The sequence below is a fragment of the Xiphophorus hellerii genome, chromosome 23, assembly GCF_003331165.1.
Source record: "Xiphophorus hellerii strain 12219 chromosome 23, Xiphophorus_hellerii-4.1, whole genome shotgun sequence".
Classification (NCBI taxonomy): Eukaryota; Metazoa; Chordata; class Actinopteri; order Cyprinodontiformes; family Poeciliidae; genus Xiphophorus; species Xiphophorus hellerii.
In genome coordinates, this window is record NC_045694.1 from 4,710,320 (window position 1) to 4,734,882 (window position 24,563).

General features: G+C 39.9%; 1 protein-coding gene across 2 annotated transcripts in view; it reads left to right on the plus strand.

Moving 5' to 3' along the window:
* The first annotated feature begins 1,439 nt into the window (after nucleotides 1-1,439).
* Nucleotides 1,440-24,563, plus strand: part of fat4 (FAT atypical cadherin 4) — a 130,172-nt gene continuing 107,048 nt past the window's right edge. Inside the window, exon 1 of one of the 2 annotated variants that reach the window (XM_032554567.1) lies at nucleotides 1,440-7,086. In XM_032554567.1, the coding sequence (XP_032410458.1) occupies nucleotides 1,984-7,086 (5,103 nt within the window). In that variant the 5' untranslated portion in view covers nucleotides 1,440-1,983. The remainder of the gene's footprint in view (nucleotides 7,087-24,563) is intronic. The other variant, XM_032554566.1, reaches the window with a different exon arrangement.

Here is a 24,563-nt window from a genome sequence, read left to right on the forward strand (position 1 = left end):
GAGTAGGATTTAGATTTCTGCTTTACTTTGTGGGAAATTACCTTAAATTTCTGCTTAACTTTAGATTGCAGTGACATTCAGTTCTTATTTTGCTACTATGTTCTGTTTTTGACAAAGTCGCTGTTGGATGTTAGTCTTATTCATAAGGAGATCTCATCTCCTTATGAACAACATTTCATGTAAAGGGGTGTGCTTTTTCCATCTCCAAAGAGCTGCCTGAATAATCCCAGTGATGCTTTGACTAATATGTGAACCGCTTCTTTGTCCATTTTTTTTTCATCTGAAACACAGAAACCTAAATGTAGTAATCACTGTGTTAAAGCATACACAGTGCTTTTACACAATGTAAATTGTTGCTTTTGTCTTTAATATAGGAAATTGTAAATCTACATAAAAGAAATCAAATACATGAAAAATAATTTTGAATTTTGAAATTTATTTCAGTACTCAAAAAAACTAACCAAAAATTTATTAACTATTCTAAAGAAAGGAAGCCACCTTAAAACTGTTTTTGCCTCTGAAATTATTATTATTATTATTATTATTATTATTACTATTATTATTATTATTATTATTATTATTATTATTATTATTATTATTATTATTATGCATGCCCTCTCTTTCATGCTTTTATGTTACAGTTTTCACTTACAGTTCTATTCAGTTGTTATTGCTGTACTTTTAAAGACTTGTACTGTTTATACGAGGCTGGTAGTAGAAGAGACATGAATAATAATAATAAGTAGTGATACATGTTTTAACATTATGCAGGTCCTCATTTTATGATGCTGAAACGAATAATCGTCATCAGCCTCTCTTACCTACTTTGTTTTGGTAGTACCACAATATGACCACTAGATGGTGGTGCATACTCATATTTGTAAGCCTACTAACAACGTTTGACATAAAGTTGTAAAATAAATATCAGATCACCAATATTAAGACATAAAACTACACTCCTGTTTTTATGTTAGAGTAGACAATTTAAACTGCTATATTTATTTACCAGTCAATGTATGTAGACTGCAAATTAATGACCACAACCTGACACTTGCATTTGTAATCTGCTACAACTTTTGACACTTAAAGGGTATTTTTCCTTACCTTTTACTTAACTTCTTGTAATATTAAGTAACATTCTAGATACTTATTATAAGACTTTAAATGTTGAAACTAAACAACATAAAGCGTGAGATTGACATTGTATTTTTTACAATGTAAGGCATGTAATGTATCCAAATAACTTTTGTATCTTTTTTTTTTAAATATCTTCATTTTGAACACCCCTCTTCAATCTGAATGTGTATAAAATATTGTCTTTCTTCTGGAAATTAATCCAGCTTTAAAATAAGCAATTATTTATAATTAATGTCTCCGGGGGATATTGCTACCTGTATGTTTGATTGACACCTTCCACCACCAGCTGAGCTGCCATAAGGAGGGCCGGCAGAGGGCGGGCAGACAGAAGACAGGACATCCAATGGGATCAGTGATGGGAGGGAATTTGTTCCACTCCAGCTTTGTTCTAACTTACTGGGACTCCTGAGCGCAATATGACTGGAGCACCGTTATTCCCCGGGACGGTGCGCGTATGCTCAGCGCGCCCTAACTTTTTATAAACTTCTTTATGCATCTCCAAGGATCTGGCAACTTTTTTTCTGGCTTTTTCTAGCAGCGCAAAAAACCCCAAAAACCTCAAAAAACAAAAGGCTATCAGAGAAACTGAAATGAAACTTTCCTGATCTGCAGGAATAATTTTCCTCCATCCAGAGGATTTTGTTGCAGCTGGATGAAATAACACTTGTGGAGTACTTCTGGGACACTTCAGTGCGGATAGAGGGGAAGAGTTGCTGCTGCTTTTCTCATTGAATTTTGGCTGCAGACACTTTGTGGAATACAATGCTGTGGAGGCTCTAACTTCTGTAAAGTTGATGTATCATCGGCATGGACTCTGTCTGAGAAAGGTGGACAGGTTGACTGACCATGGCGCTCACAGTTAGAGGCTTTGGCCGGTTTCATTTTGTTCTGCTGATGCTGTGGACTCTGCCGCGGAGCTGCGCGTCCAGCCAAGTCCGCCAAGAGTTCCGTGTCCTGGAGGAGCAGCCTGTCGGAACCTATGTGGGCACGATAGAGACCAAGCCCAGCTTTATGTACCGTTTCAGCGAAAACCACAAACTTTTCGCGATTAACGGCACCACGGGAGTCATTTCCACATCATCGGTGATTGACAGAGAAGTTTTGCAAAGTGATGTAATTAACGTAGTGGTGCTGTCCAGCCAGCCGACCTACCCCACTGAGGTCCGGATCGTGGTTTTGGATATTAATGACAACTCTCCGGTGTTTCCAGACGCGTCCATAGTGGTGTCCTTTAAGGAGGACGCCAGCAGCGGGAGACAAGTGATCCTGGACACTGCCACGGATTCTGACATTGGAAGCAACGGAGTGGATCACACCACTTACAGGATAGTGAAGGGGAACGAGCAGAGGAGATTCAGTCTGGATGTTACAGTCAATCCCAGCGGGGAGGGGGCATTCCTGCATCTCGTTTTAACCGCTGGTCTGGACAGAGAGGTTACCTCCTTCTACCAGCTCCTGATCGAAGTGGAGGACAAAGGAGAGCCGAAAAAGTTTGGCTACCTGCAAGTAAACGTCACTATTCAGGATATAAATGACAATCCCCCTGTTTTTGAGCTAGATCAGTACCAAGCCAGTGTGTTCGAGGATGCAGCTGTAGGTTCGAACATCCTGCAGATCACAGCATCAGATCAGGATGAGGCAGCCAATGCTGAAATCAGGTACTTTTTAGATGAGGGGACGCCTTTTCAAATTGATCCTAAATTAGGTACTATTGTTATAAAGGAGGGATTGGATTATGAGATTAAGAAAGAGTACTCACTGACCATTCATGCTGTAGACAATGGTGTTCCCTCTCTGTCAGGCCGGACAGAAGCCACAATAAAACTTTTAGATGTGAATGATAATGACCCCGTTGTGAAGTTCAGATATTTTCCCACCACTTCTAAATTTGCCTCTGTTGATGAAAATGCACAGATAGGCACCGTTGTAGCTCTGCTCACAGTTTCAGACTCAGACTCATCCACAGCTAATGGCAACATATCTGTTTCAATCTTAGGAGGCAACGAGCAGAGACACTTTGAAGTGCACACATCTTCTGTGCCCAATCTAAGTTTGATTAAAGTTGCGAGTGTGTTAGACAGAGAGAGGATTTCCTCATATAATCTGACTGTTTCTGTTTCAGATAATGGCAAACCTATGGCCAGGTCCTCCTTTGCCAGTCTGGTTATTTTTGTGAATGATATTAATGATCACCCCCCAATATTTCAGGAAACACTGTACAGAGTAGATATCAGTGAAGGAACCCCAAAAGGCAGCTACATTAAAGGGGTTTCTGCAACAGATGGTGATTCTGGGCAGAACGCCAACCTGAGATACTCTCTGGTGTCTGGAAACACTTTGGGCTGGTTCTCCATCAGTGAAAACAGTGGCCTGGTTACCAGTGCCACTTTGCTGGATAGAGAAATCGCATCTGAAATTGTGCTCAACATTAGTGCCAAAGACCAGGGGCTGCAGCCCAAGATTTCCTACACTAAACTGATAGTTAACATCACGGATGTGAATGACCAAGTGCCTACCTTTACTCAGAGCACATATCATGTTTCTCTGGTGGAGCATGCTCCTGCTGGCACTGAGCTGGTGCTGCTGTCTGCCTCAGACGACGACCTCGGGGCCAATGGAACTATCCGGTTCTCATTTGATGCAGAGACCCCTGCCAGCATCCAGGAGCTGTTTCGTCTGGATTCCGTGTCGGGCCGATTAAGCACAGGCGTGGAGCTGGACAGGGAGCATCAGGCCTCATATTTGCTCCATATCCGTGCAGAAGACGGAGGCAGCCCCCCACTGCACTCTGTAGGAAATGTCAACATCACCATTTGGGATATCAATGACAACAGACCAGTGTTCTACCCTGTTCAGTATTTTGCCAATGTGAAAGAAAATGAACCCTCAGGTTCTTATGTGACCACTGTTTCAGCCACAGACCGTGATTTGGGAAGAAATGGAACTGTCAAATACATAATTACAGCAGGAGACACTTCCAAATTCCGTATTAACAGCAATACAGGGAAAATCACAACACTAGTACCCCTGGATAGAGAGGAAAAAACTGCTTACCAGCTGCAGGTGACAGCAGCAGATGGGGGAGGCGTGCGCTCACACACCCAGGCCATTGTGACTGTAACTGTTATAGACACACAGGATAATCCACCTGTCTTCAATCAGAGGGTGTACAGCTTTGTCATGTTTGAAAATGTAGCACTTGGGACAGTCATAGGCACTGTGTCGGCCACCACGCTGGACCTAAACACAAACATTTCCTATCTGATCACCTCAGGTGATCAAAGGGGGCTTTTTTCTGTGAACATTGCAGGCCAGATCACAGCATCCAGTCAGATAGACAGAGAGGAGCAAGAATTTTATCAGCTTAAAATTGTAGCCAGAGCCGGCGAGATCACAGGAGAGGCATTTGTAAACATAACTGTGAAGGACTTAAATGATAACGCTCCTCATTTTATTCACAATATGGAGCATGTGAGCGCTGTGGAAAACTGGAGTACAGGACATGCAATATTCCAGGCAAAAGCATCGGATCCTGATGAAGGTCCCAACGGCATGGTGATCTACAGCCTGAAAGAGAACCCAAAAGGCCTGTTTCACATCCATGAGCGGCATGGTCTGATCACACTGACTGGACCGCTGGAGGTCACAACAAGCTCTTACGAGATCGAAGTCATGGCTGCAGACATGGGGGTTCCCCGGCTAACCTCCAGCCTAATCCTGATCGTCAGCGTTTATGATGTCAACGACAACTCACCTGTATTTGATCAGCTCTCATACGAAGTCATCATTCTAGAGTCCGAACCTGTCAACAGCCGGTTCTTTAAAGTGCAGGCCACTGACAAAGACTCTGGTCTCAACGGGGAGATTATGTATGACATCACCAGTGGCAACATGGGTGATGTGTTTGGGATTTTTCCAGATGGACAGTTATACATCAAAACAGAGTTGGACAGAGAGATTCAGGACAGATATAACTTGGTGCTTGAAGCCAAAGACAGGGCTGTGGAACCACTGAGCGCCTCAGTAAACGTCACTGTGATCCTGGATGACGTGAACGATAACCGTCCTCTCTTTAATAGTACTAATTATGTGTTTCATTTTGAGGAGGAGCAGACGAGAGGATCAGCTGTTGGGTATGTTTTTGCTGAGGATAAGGACTTTGGCCCTAACAGTGAGGTCAGATACACATTTGAAATCCCGCAACCCAATTTTGAGCTGAACACTATCACTGGGGAGCTTACCAGCACGCTGCAGCTGGACCGTGAATCACTGATGAGGCAAAGGGGTGCTGCTGTGTTTAGCTTTATTGTCGTCTCATCAGATCAGGGTCTCCCCAAACCTCTCAGAGATCAGGCCAAGGTACAGGTTTACATTCAAGATATCAATGACAACCCTCCAAAATTCACCAAAGATGTTTATCAGGCCTCCATCTCTGAGTCAGCTCAAAACATGACTCAGCTGCTGCGGGTTTCTGCCTCAGATGTGGATGAGAACAAAAATGGACTTGTTCATTATCACATTATTGAGGGCAATGAGGAACATCAGTTCATGATAGATGGCAGCTCTGGACAGGTGACTTTAGTTGGAAAGCTGGACTATGAAACCACTTCTTCTTACTCACTTAAAATTATAGCTGCTGATGCTGGAACGGTGCCATTGTCTTCCTCTTGTCTGCTGAGCATTAGCATTCTGGATGAAAATGATAACTCCCCATCCTTCCCTAAATCCTCCCTGTCTGTGGATGTGCTAGAAAACATGAGGATAGGAGAGCTTGTGGCGTCTGTGACTGCCACGGATGCAGATTCGGGTCAGAATGCAGACATAACATACAGCATCACAGCCACAAACAACCACGGCACTTTCAGTATTAGCCCCAACACTGGCAGCATCTTTCTAATTAAAAAGTTGGACTTTGAAACACAATCACTTTACAAACTCAACATAACTGCAAAGGACAACGGTAGACCTCCTCGCTCCTCATCCATACCTGTGGTCATTCATGTCCGGGATTTTAATGACAATCCTCCTATATTTGCCCCTGGAGACATTTTCAAATCTATCCCTGAAAATCTTCCTCTCTCAGCCTCGGTCATGACCATTATAGCTCACGACACGGATGCAGACATAAACGGGCAGCTACAGTACTCCATTGTTCAGCAGATTCCTCGAGGGAGCCACTTCAACATCGACCCAAGCTCTGGGCTCATTTACACCAATAAGGAAATTGACAGGGAGTTTTCCAACCTGTTTGAGCTGACCATCAAAGCCACAGATCAGGCAGTTCCAGCTGAATTCCGACGATTCGCATTAAAAAATGTCACAATATGGGTCACAGACCTGAATGACAATGTTCCTACTTTTGTATCCCAGAATGCTCTCGTGGCTGAGCCCAACATTGTTATTGGCTCCATACTGACAACAGTGATGGCCCTTGACCCTGACGATGGGGAAAATGGGGAAGTGGAGTATGAGCTTCTGGAAGGGGATGCAGACACCTTTATTATGGACAGGTACAGCGGGGATATTCGCCTGGCTTCCCAGCTGGTCCCATCTCGACTCATGTACACCCTGGCAGTGTCAGCAACAGATCACGGCACCGACCGTAAGACCTCCAGAACTGAGTTGACAATCATCCTTCAAGGGATAGATGGACCCGTTTTCTCTCAGCCCAAATACATAACCATCCTTAAAGAAGGCCAGCCGCCAGGAACAAATGTCATCTCCCTGGATGCCTCAAGTCCAAGGGGCTCTTCATCAAAAGTGGAGTATTTCATTGTGGCAGTGCGGAGTGGAGGAAAAGCCGTTGGACGCCTTTTCACCATTGGACGCCACACTGGAGTGATACAGACTGCTGCGGAGCTGGACAGGGAACAAGGGTCCGACCTTTACCTGGTGGACGTGTACGCCATTGAGACAGATGCCAGCCAGCCCAGAACACAGCGTGCTGAGGTAAGAACATTGCTGACTGTTTTACTCTTTGAAAGCACCTAACAGGGAGCTTAAATTTAGCAAAAGATGGCTTGTTTGATCTACTTGGCAGGAGAAGGACATGAACTCAACTACTGGCAATTATTTGACATCAACACAATATGATTAATAAATTCCAAAGTACTAGTATAATAAACTGGCATTCTAATGGAGATCAGTAAAGCAGGCTTTTATTTTGCTATCATAGCCCTGATAAAAAGGCAGTCTTGCATGTCTGCTTTACAAGCTCCTTTGTTACTTTTACGTCACCAACATATTCTTATCAGTGGTTATATGATGTGCTTTCATATAATATATGTTGTAGAAATGAAAAAGAGTTATTCATGTGGTTTTGCCGTGCAGGTATGCAATATCAGAGCCTGAATTTCTCTGTGTTTGAGCTGCCTGAGGGTGTTTTGGCACTGGGGTGGTCCTGGGGTACCTTTATTCCACCAGGAACTGCTCCACTGTCAATAAGTGACCATTAAAATTGGCTGATCTCTACAGACTTTATAAAAAGATGTTGAGGTCTAAGAGAAATTTAAGTTGCCCTGTGAGTTTTCACAATGTGATGCATTGTTTTCATTTTTTGATATGTAATGTAAGAACTTTAGGCCTGATTCGGTTGGCTGATGGCTTGCTGCCAGTAAAATCAAAACCAAATGTGATTTTTTTAAATTACTTTATAAACCATTAACCAGACCTCATACACCTTGCTATGACAAGCTTCAATCAAAAAACAACAAAAAGACGCAAGCTGCTTCTTTTCTTGGAGATGGGTTTGTGTTAGTTTTAAATATCAGAGACAAACTGTGATATTATGTTAGCAGATGTAACTGTAACAGTTTGTGAATGTCATATTGAAATATCAGATGTTCTCTCATTTTTCTTCCAATTGAGATAGCAATCTGCTTCTCTGCTTACAAGGTTGTTGAGTTAAATAGAGAATAAAGAGCTTCACTTTTCCATGATCAAATCTTACACTTTGGTTTGGTTTCAGTCTAGGCTTAAATTGTGTCATTTTAACAATCCATTTGCTGGAAAGCATTATTAGTGCCCTATAAAGTACTATACAAACAAACTTTAGTGTGTTTTATTGGGATTTCATGTGATAAGCCGCGTAACAAAAAAGTGGAACATAACTGTAAGTGGATATTTAATATTTAAAAAAAATTAAATCTGAAAAGTGTGGCATGCATTTGTATTTAGCCTCGTTAGCCTTTGAGTTAATACTATGAATAACACCTGCAAGTCATTTGTGTGTTTGTGACATAAGTCAAGCTTAGTCAGGTTAGGAGTGCATCTGTGAACATTCATTATTAAGTCATGACCTAAGTCCTCTGTTGGATTTAGGTCTGGACTTTGACTGAGCCTTTGTAGCATATAAATCTGCTTTGATGTAAATAACTCATTTGTAACTGTTGCTGCATGTTTAGGGTCATTATCTTCTCTCGTCGTAAGTCAGATGCTGCCTCTAAGAAGTTTTATTTCAAGTTTCCCCTTTAGTTAGCTTCATCTATCTTCCTATTAACTCTGACCACATTTCTTGTCCCTCTATCAAATAAGCCAAATATTTAAGTTGCACAACTCATAGCTGTTCTGTCGACAGATTTTCTCACCTGAGCTGTGCATATGTGCAGCACCACCAGAGTTGCCATTTACCTCTTGGCTGCTTGTATGATGTATGCTCTCTTTGCATGCCTATCAGTTTGCACACCAGAGGAATCCATTTCCTTATTAGGTTACATCAGTTTTTTTTTATTTCGGTCTATCAGCGTAAAACGTGACAGAAAACAAATATACTCCACACTTTTCAAATTGTTATTTGTGAAAATTTTAAAATCCATGTGTCATTGTCCTCCTACTTTCAAATTATGGATTACTTTCTTGATTTATTGCATGAAGTTAGATGTTTGTTATAGAGTAATAAAAGGGGATGAGTTCATATGAACATGGTTTAGTTTTGCACTGCAGTGAGCTCAACATCCAGGATGAATGAGCAGGTCATATCGAAAGTGTTTGGTGTCCTCTCTGTCTGTGAGACCTAATAGCACTACAGCATAAACCTACAGACTTAGACTAATGTTTTTCCACTGCTGTGTTTATACACAGGATACCCAGTAGCAACTGGGGGATCACTTCCATCCCTGGGGTTGTGACCCTTTCACATTCTCAGTTTCTCATTTTCCCCCCATTGATTGGATGCATGAGGGAAAGCTGGCATGTCACGCTCTGCTATGCGGCATGTGTGACGTTTTAAAAACAATTCGGACAAAAGGAATTCGGCTGGAGATTCTTTATCGGGAGCAGCGATCTTAAAACACCTCACAAACTTTGTCAGTTTTTGTTCTTTGCATCAGCCCTGCAGAACTGTTTCTTCCTTCTGGATCGCATTTGGGTCATATGCTGCAAACCTCATTTCAGTCTGCATGTAGACCAACAGTGGTACACACTGTTAGACAGCCATAATGGGATGTTTCCATTTAGTAGCTTCAAAGTGGCAATACTTAATTTCTTCTTGGATGACCTCATTACCCATAAATCTTTTATTTATTTGCAACGTTTGGTAAATATGATGAGAAAAAAAATCTTGGCAGCCATTTTATCTATTGTTGTTGAGGAATTTGCAGAGTTAAGGAGGATGTTTTTTATTTTGTTCAAAGGTTTTGCCTCATCACATCCTGTATTGCTCTTGTTTGGAGCTGGGGAGAACCTCCACCCCCTGAACTCCCAGTGGATTCACTCACATCTGAATCCCATCCAGCGCTCTCCGTTCCACTCTGGGCCACGACTGGTGTCACAGCACGTGTTTCTCATCAGCCGTTAAGCAGCCTCAGATCACTGGAATGGGGTTTGTGTGCCACCTTCCTCATATGAATCGCCTTCAGTTTGTTACATTTACAAACAAATGACAGGAGAAGTGATTAGTTTTCACAAAGGGGCTATTTAACCACTGGTATTTGTTCAAAAATGGTTTGACTCGTGACAATTAGATGAGCTGATCAAAGAGGAGACTGGCCTGCTCTCCAAATGTTGGAAATTCAGAATAAAATGTGCAATTTATTTTATTGCACCCAGTTCTTATTTTAACAAGTTTTGTTTGTTTACATGGATGTGGTTGGCTGGACCAAACTCTGGCTGTTGTATTTCTCAGAAGGAGCCCATAAATAAACACTTGGGCCATGATACTTTCTGAAATATTTGAAAGGATCCTACAAATGACTGTTCCACCAGCAGTATCTTGATTATTGATAAATAAAATAAAACATCCTTGATTGCAGATAAGCTGCTCCAAATTAAGCGGAAGATAATGAATGGATGGACAGATGGATTTACTTCAACTAAATGGTTGCAACACCTTGTTTCTTCTCTTGTTCAGCCCTTTTGTGACAGATTAGCTGTTGTGTTTGGGATCATTGTCCTGTTGATGACCAAGTTTAGTTGAGAATACTGGATTATGCTTGTGGTCCCAGAGTCCTGCTGCTGCAAAAGAAAGCCCAAACTCTGACTCCTCCATCAACGTGTTTGAAAGTTGGTACGAAGTGTTTGTATTGTTTGGTTTTCTCCAAACATGATGCTGCGCAACATGGCCAAATATTTTCAATGGTTTTATGTAAATGTTCCAGAAGTGTTTTGGTTCATTCAAATGCCAACTGAGCCACACACTGACTGTCCAGGGTTCCACATTTTACATCCTAACTGAGGCCTGCAGAATCATCTTCTGTTTTTGGCAATTTCACAATTTAAACTGTGCAACTGGACAATTTGATTAGCTTCTTTAAGGTCAATACCTGTTCAGCTAAGACAAAATTATTCATACTTTGGTGCACATTTAGGTGTTTCTTCTGACTGAAGGAAAGATTAACTTTTTGAAGTTGTCCAGGGAGAATACCAACTTCAGCCTGAAATCGGAGATAGGGATTAGGGTGATGGGAACGAAAGATAAATTGTTTTAAATTGATTTTGGAGAAGTATTTTTGTGATTACAAACAAGTTATTTTTCAAAAAAAAATGTTAAGAAATGCTATTTTTTAAAATAAATTAATGGTCCTGCATTTCTTTATAATCCTTTGAGAGATGTCAGCCTTGTTAACTGAATAAAATGTCTTGGTTGAATGAAATTATGTAAAAACCATAATCAGCAAACCACCAAACACCCATGCTTTTAGACAGGTGACCACACTTTTTTATAAACAGCTGGGTGTATTAAGTTTTTTTCCATCACTATGCTTATAAAAACTTTTTAAACTCCATACCTGTTTATCAAGCTACATGTTTAGTATTCCATCAGACATTTCTTTATTTTCTGACAGAAACAAAAGAAAACCTCTTCAGAATAATGCAGATCTCCCTTTTTTCTGTTTATTACCTATGTTTTATCCCAGCGTCTCTGTAGCCATAAACTGGCAAGCAACAAAAGCTTTCTGAACTCCCTTCTAATCAAATTGAAGTGCTGTTATTCTCTCAGAGGCCCAAAGTGCCACATCACTTCTTGCCCCCTCCTCTTAAAGGCATTGTTCCCCTGTAAAGTAAACACAGTGGAAGCGTTTCACAGGCCCTCCTTTGTTCTGCCTGTTCAGATAAAGTGTTGTGCTGCCCCGTCAGGGACTTTGCTGGACTATTATTATTCTTTTCTCTGGGCCAACGTCTCACCCTGGCAGATTTAGGAGTGTGCATGGATTCTCCTGACAGCCAGCTGTCCTCCCCTCTCATCACCTGTAAGAGTTGTACTTGGATTTAAGAAAAGAGTGTGTTCAAGGTTTCTTCTGGAGATGTCAAGTGGTGAAGTTAGGAGTTGTAGGAATGGAGGAAGTGTTGTGGCGACAATGTTTCTTAAAGGGTGCTTATTGCAAGAAGTCATGGGAAGAAAGCAGGGAGGGAACAGTTCAGGGTCTTCAGAAGGAACCGGGTAATTTTGGAGATAACACAAAGCCCAAAACATTTTACTCTAAACTCTATTCAATAGTTGAAATTCCCTTTAAATTCATTAGACACTTTAATATGCTTTACGTTTTGTAACATTACCACTTAAAACTTCAATGCATTTTATTTTGTGTGACAGACTGACATAAAGTAGTGTGTAACTGTGAAATATAAGGGAAATATAACATTGAACATTTTTACATGTAAAATCTGAAAAGTGTGGTGTGCGTTTATATTTGTTCTTCCTGATTAAAATCCTCTGTAATCCACATTTTGCTTCAATTCCAGCTGGAAAACTTTTGGGATACGTCTGTAGTCGCTTTGCACATCTGGAAAGTTCATTTTTTTTAAAACAGGCCACTGCACATCTGTCAACATACATTATCAAATCTCGCCACATATTTTCAGTTAGATTCAAATCTGGAGAATTTTAATGCGTCAGTCTGCTGATGTTTATGGACATTTTCTGCTGGAAGGTGAACCTCCACCTCAGGTTCAAGTCTTTCGCATCCTCTTCATTTTTCCTCCAGGATTGTGTTCTGTGTTTTCCTCCTTCATTTCTAAATGCTTAGTTTTGGCCTCATCAATAATTCTCAATTTTGTCTTTAAACAATGTTTTCTTCCTTATCACTCCAGATTTGTAAAGTGCATAACTTTTAGTTGAGTTGTTGATCTGTGTTGTTCCTCCAAATTTGCCCTGGGCATTTTTGGTTGCTTCGCAGTATAAATTCATATTAAATTACACACAGATGAATGCTATTTACGAATTGTTAGAAATTTGAAGGATGGATTTTATTATTAAAACAAACAAAATTATGTCTTAATTTCTTTTCATGTCATATTCATCTTCTGCTTTGTGTTGGTGTGTCACATACAATTTTCCAAAATGTTAAGATTTACAGTTTTAATGAGACAGACAATCCTACAAAATATTCGAAGAAACATAAAATGTTACTTTTTTTCTCTTTCTTACTTACTATTCAATTATTATTACATTTATTTCCCAATTAAATTCTGATTTAAATGGGAATGAGTTTTGTGGTGCAAATTATTTACCAGATAATGTGCTATAACTGTATTAATCTGATATTGAATATATTATGAGATAAAAATGTCCCTACACAATTCATTTATGTATTTAATCTAGACAGTTTAGCATCAAGATCTAAAAATCGATAAATTGTCTTTCTGATTCCATTTTGTGCTGCTTTGATATTCTTGTGATACTAAATTATCCTGAATACGAACACCAGTGAAAAAGTGATTCAGTCATCAGAGACCGTGTTAAGGTTTTAGAGAAGCCAGAAAAAGAGACTCACTGAAACACAAAACCGACACAGTCAGCCAGGTCAGCGAGCCGGCAGAAGAAGGTCATGTACAGCTGGATGATTTGATACGGATGCTGGGTTTTGTGTATTTCTGTCTCTGCGTGAGAGTATTAATATTTTTTGAAGTGTTGATGACAGCAGTTTCTAGGGAAAGGTCGACCATTGTTACACATCAGAGCTCCGCTCGTCTTTGTTTGTCTCAAACCAAACCTGGGATTCATGAACAGAACTTAATACGCAGACTTCAGGGTTCCCAGAGGAGGGAAGAGGAATGATGCAGAACAAACTACATCCTTGTGCATTGTAATTCACGGTCTGATTGCACTATTTTGTGTATCTAATTGTCCGCATGTACTTTAGCAGAGGCTGTGATGCACTGGCCATGACCGAAGTTGTAATTCACAGGATAATCTGGACGGACAAGCGCTTTTTAAATGGTCATCGACAAGGTGAGGCATCTGCTTGCTGGTCTTCTCGTAGGTGGTCCCAGCAGACATCGGGTCGGCCGGTGCTGATGAGGGCCGGCTTGTCTCACAACGTTTTTTTACGAGACACCATCGCAATAAAAGTCGGATAAACATTCAGTCGTGCATAGATGCATGCAGGCAGATGCTGCCAAGAACACATAAAGCCACACAGACACGCTGGCCACAAGTTCAAACTCTCAATCAGCTGCAGGAACACTTGAATGGTTGTGGCAAGCAAAATAAGTCTGTTTAATGTAGTTTATTATGAATATGTGGCTATCAAAGACCGTTATTTGTTGCGAGTCTTTTCTTGTTTGCTTGGGTTTGTCTTGCTTCATTCGTTTTATGTCTCTCCATTCAGAAGTGTTGAATATCTTTGGCTGCTCTCCACCTTGTTTGATCCTCGGTGACGAGCTTTAACATTTCTTCAGTTCTTTATCAGGACTTCAGCTCATTAAAGTCTTTGGATCTGTTATTGTGGTTGAACAGCAGCATCTCATGTCTGTCAAGAGGATTTTAAAAGGTCAGAAAAATGTTATTCTGCTCGAAGCATTAGGTGAAAAAGCACTTTCACCCTGACATATTTTTTCCATCTTTTCTTTTTTGTCATTTATATCATAAGTTTAATTTTAATATCCAACTTGAATAAATGTAAAAGTAAGTTTTAAAACCATAATTTCATTTATTAAAGGAAAAAAAAAATCACAATCAAAATCAACTTGGCCTCCTCTGTTCAATTTCACCAGCCAGACCCAGACCTGAATAACATACTGTATGAGCTGTAAAATCAAGAAATCTCCTGAATAAAACCTATTTGGCAAGAGTAGCTACAACCAGATATTAGGTTAACAGGAAAAATTACTTTTTCACATTGAGCCAGGTTGGGGAAGATACATTATTTTCCTTTAATAAATCAAATCATCTTTTTAAAGCTGCATTTTTTGTTTACTCAGGTTTACACTTAAATGTGCCTAAAGCAACAGGACAAATCTGCAATGAGGAAAATGGATTTTTCTGCCACTGTTGTTTCTTCTGCAGACTCACAGTTTTAGCTCTTTGTTGGTTCTGTGAGTTTGTATCCAAAAAGGTTTGGATGATCAGGATGTGAGGAAGTTTATTCATGTTCTGTTACTGTCAATTTAGCTTAACTTTCTTGTATAAAATAAACAATTAGAGGAGTTAAAGAATTTCTTAGCCTTCGTCAGATAATCATGCATAATTATCCAAATATTCTTTCAGAATGGGGATTTTAGGCCGCTTCTGGTCCACAAAACTGAGTTGTCCTGTAGGGTTTACCTGGAGTCTGTGAGTTTCCAAGAGAGGCCATTTTAGGGCAGAGTTTGTGAAAATGTTTGCAGTAGGGAAGAGTAGGGTAGAGCAGAACCAACAGCCTTACATTAAACCTGAATACTCTTTAGTCAATCCCTTTTATGACGTGAGGTTTATCGTGTGAGGAGACAATGAAAGAGTCGAACATTTAAAGGAGGGATCATATTTGCAGTTTCGCTAAACAGTTAAATAAAACATGTTCAGTGTAAGATTCAAATACACAACATTACAATGGAGCTCGAAATTAAACTTTTTGACATTTCTTGAATTGTCATCTGTGGCAAACTGAATTGTCTCTGTGTGGTAGCCCTGCCCTCCACTTCTGTAAACAGGTTAAAACACACATTATTCACATCATCTATTTATAAACACAAAATATGCTGGTGAAGGGAACGCGAATGTGTATTAAAAGAAAAGGTCTGTCTGCTCTGTGGTCGACTGTCCGCAGCTTTTCTCTCTTCACTCATGCAAAGTTGACGCAGGACTTCAAGTTACAATAATAAATGACTGTGGCCTGAGCTGTGCACATGCTCGCTGGTCAGAGTTTTGCATCATCTGGTTTATTTTCACATCAGAGATACATTTCTGTTGTAGTGCAACTTTGATTGTCATGCCTCATTTGGGTGGGGGTCATTCCTTAGTCTTAAGCGCACAGTCGCCGACCAAATGTGAGACCAAAATAGTCAGAACCTCCTCGGGGCAAGCATTTCTGCTTTGGTCTGCAGAATTAGGCGAGATCAAAAGGGAGCCATTTAGGATTTCGTTAAGTGCAATCAGAAAGGTGCGTCAGAAGCTGTGAAGTAAAATTTCCAAGCTTTACATCAACTGAACCGAAGTAAGTTTGATTGAGTGCAGTTGAGCTGCAGATTTTCACTGAGAAAATAAGTCTTTCCCTGTTAGGACTCCATCTCAGAGAAGTCTTCATCCCTTCTTTCTGTTCTGCTCTGACTGTGAGGAGACCATAAAAAATGCCCAAGTCTCTCCAGCTCCAAAAAAAAAAATTTCCACTACTTTCACTTGTAAAACGAATGGAGTTAGAGAGAAAGAAGCAGAGCACTGGGTTGATTTTGGCACGAGTTCTCTGCGGTAATAATGGATCCCAGCTATGGGGTGATTTATTCTTCCACGTGACTCACAGAGCTCCCTAGCATCAACAAATACTCCAACTTATCCACATGCAGAAATACACAAAGCCAATTTCCATTGTTTTCAGAGCTGACCTGACTCTGCTTCATGTCTTTAAAAAAAAAAAAAAAGAAGTTAAAGGGATCGCTGCTCTCTTGCACATCTCACTTCCAGCCAGCCATCAATCAGCACCACCCCTGAGTGACTTTGAGTACAACCGGCCCTTTTCCAGAGCATCCCGCCTCTGGGGACATCCGATGAGACAGAGCGGCTGCGTTCTCATGCATGCAGTCAGGGGTGCACATGCAAACACCTCATTGTAGTAAGACAAGCGACCCACAGGCAGGAAGGGGAATCTCCTGCAGCCTGGACAGATAATTTAGGAGTGATGTGGGGGATGGATGGAGGACAAAGAGCGAAGAGCAGCAGGGTGAAGAAAAGGAATGAGCAAAGATAGAGTGGCACCAGACAGCGAGAACCTTGCTGTGGCAGGGCTGGATGATATGGCTGGAAAACATGTCATGATGTTTCATATCAGTCGATACTGATAATCATTGATTTGTTTTTTGTTTTAAATATCTGAAATACTGCCAAACTGGTGGCAGTATTTTGTCTTTTATCCACAGTTTCATCTCCATGTCGTTTATTTTTAAGCAGTTATGCGGCACAATGGCAAACCTTAAACTGCTGTTGTGCAAGTTATCCAACAAGTTGCTGCTAGATAACCAAATAATCAGTGAGTTACCAGGTAACCAATGACTGAGTTATTTGATGTCAACCTGGCTTAGTTGGCCACGATAGCTGTCTACAACCCCCATAATGTTGTGTGGTTCTGAATCAGAGTTTAGTGAATATTGTAAATATTGAAGATTTCTCTCAGATTATCTATTAGTATTGACCACGTCTCTATCAGAATGTATATTGTTATTGATTTATTGTCTAGCTTAACTGTATTGTTATCAGAATCAGAATTCCTTTTATTGTCATTTTGTAAGAAAGAAAGCACAACAAAATTTAAAAATCTATCCCCACTATTATGTCATGAGTTTCCTAACAGGAGATCTGCTGTTTCTCTTGATCTGCAAGCAGAATAATACAACTTTATTAAGAAAATTAAGCATATATTTTAAACCGTACTGCTTTTTCTATTTGCTACCTGATTTACTCTTTAACTTTGCAAAATCATTTTCTTACTCAGTGTGTTGTGCGAGTCTTAGCTCAGAGTAAGGCCAAACCACAGCTGATCTGCAGCTGCTTTCAATATTGAAACTGAAATATTTCACCTCACAGATTGTCCCTGCATGACTTTTTTTCCGGCAGTCAATTTCTGTGCAAGTTGTACTTTTTTTTTAAAATCGTGCAACAGAGTGGTAGTCGTAACTCTGTTCATGCTCTTCGTTTGACAGCTGCTTGGCCTCCTCGAAAACCTTGAGTATCCACGATTGTCTGCTAAATTCTTCTGGGGGATTTTTTTCCCATTGTAGAAGTTTTTTGTATGTGTTTTATTGCTTTTCAAATTCTTTCCTTCCTGTTCTTATTGAACTGTTCGGTGGGAAAGATTTAATTATTTATTCAGTACTTCTACCCCATTAAGTATTTTGAAAACTGACCAATTGAAATAAAGAAAATGTTAAGAACTCTTTGTGTTGTTTAAATGCAACTTGTCATTTGTTTTCTATCCTATGGGATTGCCTTAAGTTCTGATATTGGCACCAACTACCTCCTGTTTTTGTGTGATGATGCAGTAGTTGTAATAGTCAGAAAACTACATTGGATAAGGAAATGAATTTGATGAACTCAGATTTTCTGACGGTGTGTTGCTTTTATTGATTTAAATTCCAGTGTTATGCATCTTTTGTTTTATTTGACTTAAGGACAACAGACGAAACTAGTGGCTAAATCAGATACAAGATTCCTTTTCTTGGTGTTAAATAAATAAACTGTAGAAGAGACTTTCAATGAACAATGGATTTACTGGAGGACATCAATTTGGCCTAGCGACTGGAGAATTTTGGATCCTCAAGCCATTTTTGAGGAGCCTTTGTAAAACGGGAGGAGACAGGAATGTTGGGCTGGTCTGCAAGAATGTTGCATGTCAAAATCACCTCCACCTCAATGACAGGAGTCAACATTTTGACTTGGAACATTAGATTCACTCAAGATGACCGTTTAATTTCCCTCAGCTGTCATACTGTGACAGGTTGTCTTTTGCTTTTACACGATTAGCAGGTGCTTCTCTTCAGGTGTTTCCGTGCAGCAACACGTTAAACACAAAGAAGGCTGTTCTTCACTGGCTAAACTGGCCTTCCACGTTTTTCTGCCAGGGGTCATTTCACTGAAAGTCTGCGGTTGTTTGCTGAGAGTCGAACGTCTCAGAAAAAAAAGCTTGTGGTTTCAGAGACAATAACTGCAAAGTATGATCTTCAGCTAGCATGGTTATTATCTCATTCAGGCAGATTCTTGGATCAGTGTTGTGTTTGGCGCTGCTTACTCTGTATTTGAACGTTATAATTCTGCAGTCAAGTATCACAGCGCAGACTGGATGCAAAGATTGCCTGTAAACATTTTCTCTTGCTTCTGCATGGCAACTAGAGGAGTTTGGTTCTTGGATAACCAACAAAACTTTTTTGTTTACGCAATTTCTGAACAACTTATCTGCTGTCAGACACAGAGAGCGGTAAGAGCTCCTGGCTTGAAGCAGCTAAACATTTTTGGGTGAATGCAGGCCTCCTTTCCCCTCTCCATTTGGGTCAGTTTAATTGAAAGCAGCTGGTGAGGGCTCTGGGCAGTGCTGTGCGGGGTCTAGTCAACGTGACTCAGGCTGCTGCTCATGACTGAGGTACCTGAGCTGCAGCGCTACAGGCTTTGTCTGAGTAAACTGACATTTTTATTAAAGTTTTTTGCATCCTGAGCTGCTGACTTTTTGGGGAAGTTAAAAGACAAAAGGGAAAGCTGCAGTTTCAATTTTGTTTATTGACATTTTGGCTATTTTGGCTCTATTGTTTCTTTGATTTTTCTATTCGCCACAATTTTCACCAGGGTCTATTGTGTTGGGATGTCAAGGTGTAATTTAACAAAGTGCTGTTCTTAGAGCAGACTCTACGTTCTTCCCTTTCAAACAATGAACCATTTTAAATTGAATTGCTCGTGTTTGTGTCTGTATACCCCTGTTACATGCCTTCAACCATAAACACCATCGTTACTGTATACTTTCTCAACAACCCACTGAATCTTGGCACCCTTTTCTCATTTCTCTACTGTTATCCTGCTTGGCTTCTCTGGCACTGACACGTAGCTCACAGAGATGGAAAAAAAAAACAAAAAAAACAAAAAAAAATAAAATAAAACCATCCACTTCAAATGAATCATGCAAAAACGTCTAAACTTGGCTGGCCTGCTGTTGAGAGGCAGATCGTAATGAATTCTCCCTCCCAGGACATTGCGTTCTTATGATATTACAAAGAGGGGGTGATCAGATATAACAGAAGTGTGTATCTGTATCTCCTCCAGGGGGCTCCTGCTGAGCCTTCACTGACAGTTCCACAGCCTGAATGTGAAAGCTAAAGTGGCTAAATGAAAAAGAGGATTACAGCATAAATATGCCACTTCAAATATCATTTTGCAGGTTATCTAAAAGTTTTCCAAGTCTCCTTTTTGCACTTTTCTTGTTCCTGGCTGTGAAAACAAGTCCTTAAATGACATAAGTACACATGAAGATGCAGATGAGTAGTAGCTGAAAGTCTTGTCTTTAACAGATGTAAGAAGTTTGATCTGCATTTGATCAACTCACAGTGAATGCTGTTACATCACGCTTCATTACAAGTGCCTATACTTGGCACATTTGACATACATGTGTTTGGGATGTCTCCGCTTGGCCCACCTCTAGCACAAGACTAAAATACATATCATTGGTTTTACATGTCCAAGACGTTTTTGAAACATGAAAAAAAATGTGATTACCAAACAAGTGGGTGGAAGTTTGTTTCAGATAATAAGACCTGCATCAAACTTAAACAAACAGCTTTTTCTCTTGTCACTTGTGGTTTTTATTTGCATCAAATCTTGCTCTGCAGTCTGTCTTTTTCCACAGGGCTTTTACCTCCTAGGTCTGCATTACTTTCAGTTTTTCTCTGCAAGAACTCTTAAATCTTATCAAGTCTATTTTTCTCAAACGTCTAACACCAAAAAATGTTGTTGACTCAAGAAATGCATCATCCTTTATTGATCATCTATACTGACATAAAAAAATTGTAACAATGGATGTATCTGAGACAGGATGGTGGCTTCAAAGTGATTAAGCATTTAATAATAGATTGGTTCTTTGCTAGGTTGTCTGTTAAACAACACCACTCTTTTATTCCTTGAGCTTTTTTATGCTCAATTGTTTCACAGGTCAGAGTTTGTTGTCTTGCGTACACAAATGCTTGCAGAAATATTTACAAAGAACTCTTTAACATATGAAAAGGCATTTATACCCGAGTGAAGCAAATTATAAAGTGTAAGTGGTGACTCGGGAGTTTTTGCACAGTGCTGGATATTTGCTGTAAGTTGCTGCAGGTTGACTTTCCAGCAAATATCATTGTTTCTTCTACTATTAAGCTGCTATGTGTGCTGAACTGTAGTCCTGTAGTTCTGAAAGTTAATTTTATATTAGATAAAATAATATTCTGTAATGTATTTTTATTTGATGGAAAATAACATTACTGAAAAGCAACCACAAAAAATCACATTCACAACATTTTTAAGAGTCCAGACATAAATTAAAGTTATGCTAGACCTCTTAATTTGCAAGCTGCTTAACACATTCTGCAAAACCAAAGCTCTACTTACAACTTTTACAGTTTCTTCTTTGTCTATGTTCCAATCTTGTCTTAAGAATGAGTCAAGAAATTTTTGTGTGAACTTGTTAACAAGAAATAAAATGAACAAACAATACATTTGTTGGGAACTCCTGGCTTTGCAGAGCATTGCTTGTCCAATAAGGTTTAGTATCTCCTGTGGCTTTGGAGAGGTTTCATGGTCATGTCTTAGTCATTGAGGTTTACCAGTATCTGAATCATAAATTTCATTGTTAACAGCTATTTTATTTTTATAATGTCAGCAGACTGACAAGCGTTTTCCTGGAATATGTAGTGGTTTTTATCATAATCCTTCAAAAGGACTCCTTATGTAAGTGCGGTACACAGTTGGTATATGTCTTTGCATTCTTTATGTATGTTTCCGTCTTCCCGCTGAAAGCCTGCAGACTTCAGGCATGCCAGCTGCCTCAGTGCTAATCCCTCCTCTTGCAGATTTACACATGATCCCGCGGAGTGTTTCATGCCACTTGATGCAGCTATTTGATAATGAGTGAGCGATCCGATGAGTAGCAAGGCTCTCAGGAGCCGTCCAAGGCAGACCTGTGAACTCTGACCTGACTTGGCAGAACACTAGCGGAAGCAGAGCTGTGGCAGCCAGACGAGCAGCTATGTGTGTCCAGGCAGATGCACTCTTTCAGAAGACAGAAGGCACGGTTGAGTTTCACCAGGCTGATAAATATTTGTGTATGTGTCGCAGCATGTCATCGTGGGACCGAGTCCCACAGCGCCATGGACTGGCAGCTCGAGTGTGAACTCTGCATGCTCTCTTTATTCTTCTGACGCCTGACAAGGCCGAGGCCCTGTTGGTAATGATGTGGTTATTACTTCCCATCATGCCTCGCTGCAGGCCGGACCGTAAAACTTCACGCTGTATTCTCTGTGTCCTTCAGCAGCTGCCTGCAGAGTGCTGGACTTGGCTCTTTTGAAGCCTTTTTTTCATTCTGACACAGATGTTGGACCTCAGTTACAAGGCAGCACTTTAAGATGTTTTTCTTTCAAAGCTGTCACATTTGAGCAGTTTTATGCAAGGATATATGTTTGGATACAAGAGCGTACTGAGTAGGTTCCACTTTTGCTGTTGAAAAAGCCTTGACCTTATACTTAGAGGATTTTGTTCTGGAGTGACTGAGGCTCCAGATATAAGAAAATCAGCAACATCAGATCTTTCAGGTCTCTTTCCTCCCACCTCTGATATTAGAGCCTATCAGTTTTCTACCTGCTGTGTAGTGGGACCATATGAACACCTTAAATGCTTTCTTTTTTTCACCTTTCCTGAGCCGATGAAGGGTGCTGCCTCTGCAGGGGAGCGTTATTGCCAGGTAGGGGGCATGATTGGTCAGCAAAATTACTCAGTTTGTTGGCAAAAGTACCATCCATGTGAATGAGTCAGTACAAGATGTTTTTTTACCTGTCAAAGGTCAACTGTTAAAGCTGACTGATGTATTTATTTAGCCCTGTGAAACATTATGGGAATGGTTGTAGTGATATGTAGCACCTGAAGCATTACCAGGCAGTCGATCCTTCCTTAAGGTGTGTAGACTTTGTTTGATTGATTGCATCTGTTACATTTTCAAATGCGTGGTTCGGTTTCACGCTGCACTGTGCCAAATGAACCAAACCCTTTGAAAAGACTGTTCACCCCCTCACCTGTGGGGTCGCTGCACCAAGAACCACTGAAGGAAACGACACAAAAACATCTCACATTATTTCATATCTCTGTTTTCTGGGGGTACAGTGAGTCAGCTCCAAGGAAATTGATGGGCGCATCAATTTCCTTTGCATCCTGAGTTTTTTGCTCAGGATGCAAAAAACTGGCTGCTTTGCAAACACCAGTAAATGATGTGGCAAGTAGCACTGGGCTTAGGTATGTCAGCTTTCCAGGCTGCATTTTCTACTGTAGATTTGCTCTCTGAATGAAATCAGCAGATTTTATTCTGTAATTTGTTTCTGCAAATAATTACTATTTTCAGTTTAGTAGGAATAATTGTTCCATTTTCTGTTATAAATCAAGCCACCTATACCATACATTTTTGGCATTTGTCATGATGGCTCAAACAAAAACTCATGCAAAATCTTTAAATGTTACAGTATGAGTAATTTGAAAGTTTTACTATAATTATATCCACATTTAAGCAAAAAAGGCTAATTGTTTCATATCCTCGTAAAATTTTTGGTTAGCCGCAAATACACTGGACACACTGCTGTCTTAAAAACTCTCAAGTTTGGCAGTACAAAAGACACAGTAAACTGAATACCCATTATTACTTTAGCTGCAAACCTTGGATAACAACAGATGCTTTAGATCTGGTGGAGGTTTAGCAGATTTTGCCCCTTTTTTTAATCGTTTGGCTCTTTAATTTTACATATCCACTATGGGAATTCAACTCTGAGCAAGAAAATCAATCAGAAACAGAGCAAGCGCATCAAATTTCAAACTGTCTTTGAAACTCAAGATTCATTTGTTGGCTTTATGCATGACCCCTGCTGCTGAGTTTACATGAGTCCCCTTCTTTGACTCAGAGGAAGCCGTCGCTGCCCCCGAGGCTGGAGTACTGCCAGCTGCTCTCATATGGAACCAGTTTGATTCCCTCGCTGTCAAACGTCCCGTCTGCCCCCAGCAAACACCCCACATGTGAAAGGCTGGGTGGACATGGTGCTGCTCAGTATTAACGCCTGTATTTTCCTTCTTCTTCTCAAAACATGTAGAGATTTGATTGTCAAAGCAAGACCTTGAATGTACAGTTATTAGATAGAGTTGACTGAATGTTTTATATTTTATGTGCTCTTCAGTTGTTGTTTATTTTAAAAAAGAAGAGCAAGTCAGAAGCCAATAATTAAAAAAATATGGTATATCTGCTACCTTAATAATAAATTATAATCATACTCAATAAGTGAGAATATGTGTTCTTCTTAGGCTTATTTGTCAGATAAAAGCTTCTAGTTTAAAAATACTCTTCAATAAACCCAAATTTCTATATTACCAAATTGTTTTTCATTGTTTTGATCTTAAACGTCATCATAATTAACAGAAATAAAGGATTGAAAACATCTTTTGGCATTTAATTAATCTATAAAATGTTTTCTCACTGTTGTTTTAATGAAACAAATTAACTTTTCAGCAGTATAATAATTTAAATATGATGACATATTCATTATGAAACACATAATCATATTTTGAACTTAAAATATGATCAAATGCTAATGATTTAAATCTTACCAGCACATTTAGTCAGATTAGATTTTCCTTTTGCCTTTTCTTCTTGACATTAACTTTATATTTCGTTTTGAAGTGTGCTTCAAATTTTATGAAAAACATAGAAAACAATAGATTTTGTCATAGCAACAGTGACAGCGTACTGTTTATGCAAATGAGACAGAGGTGGTTTAATAGAACATCTGAGTCAAAGTAGGCTTCCTACAGTTTGCTA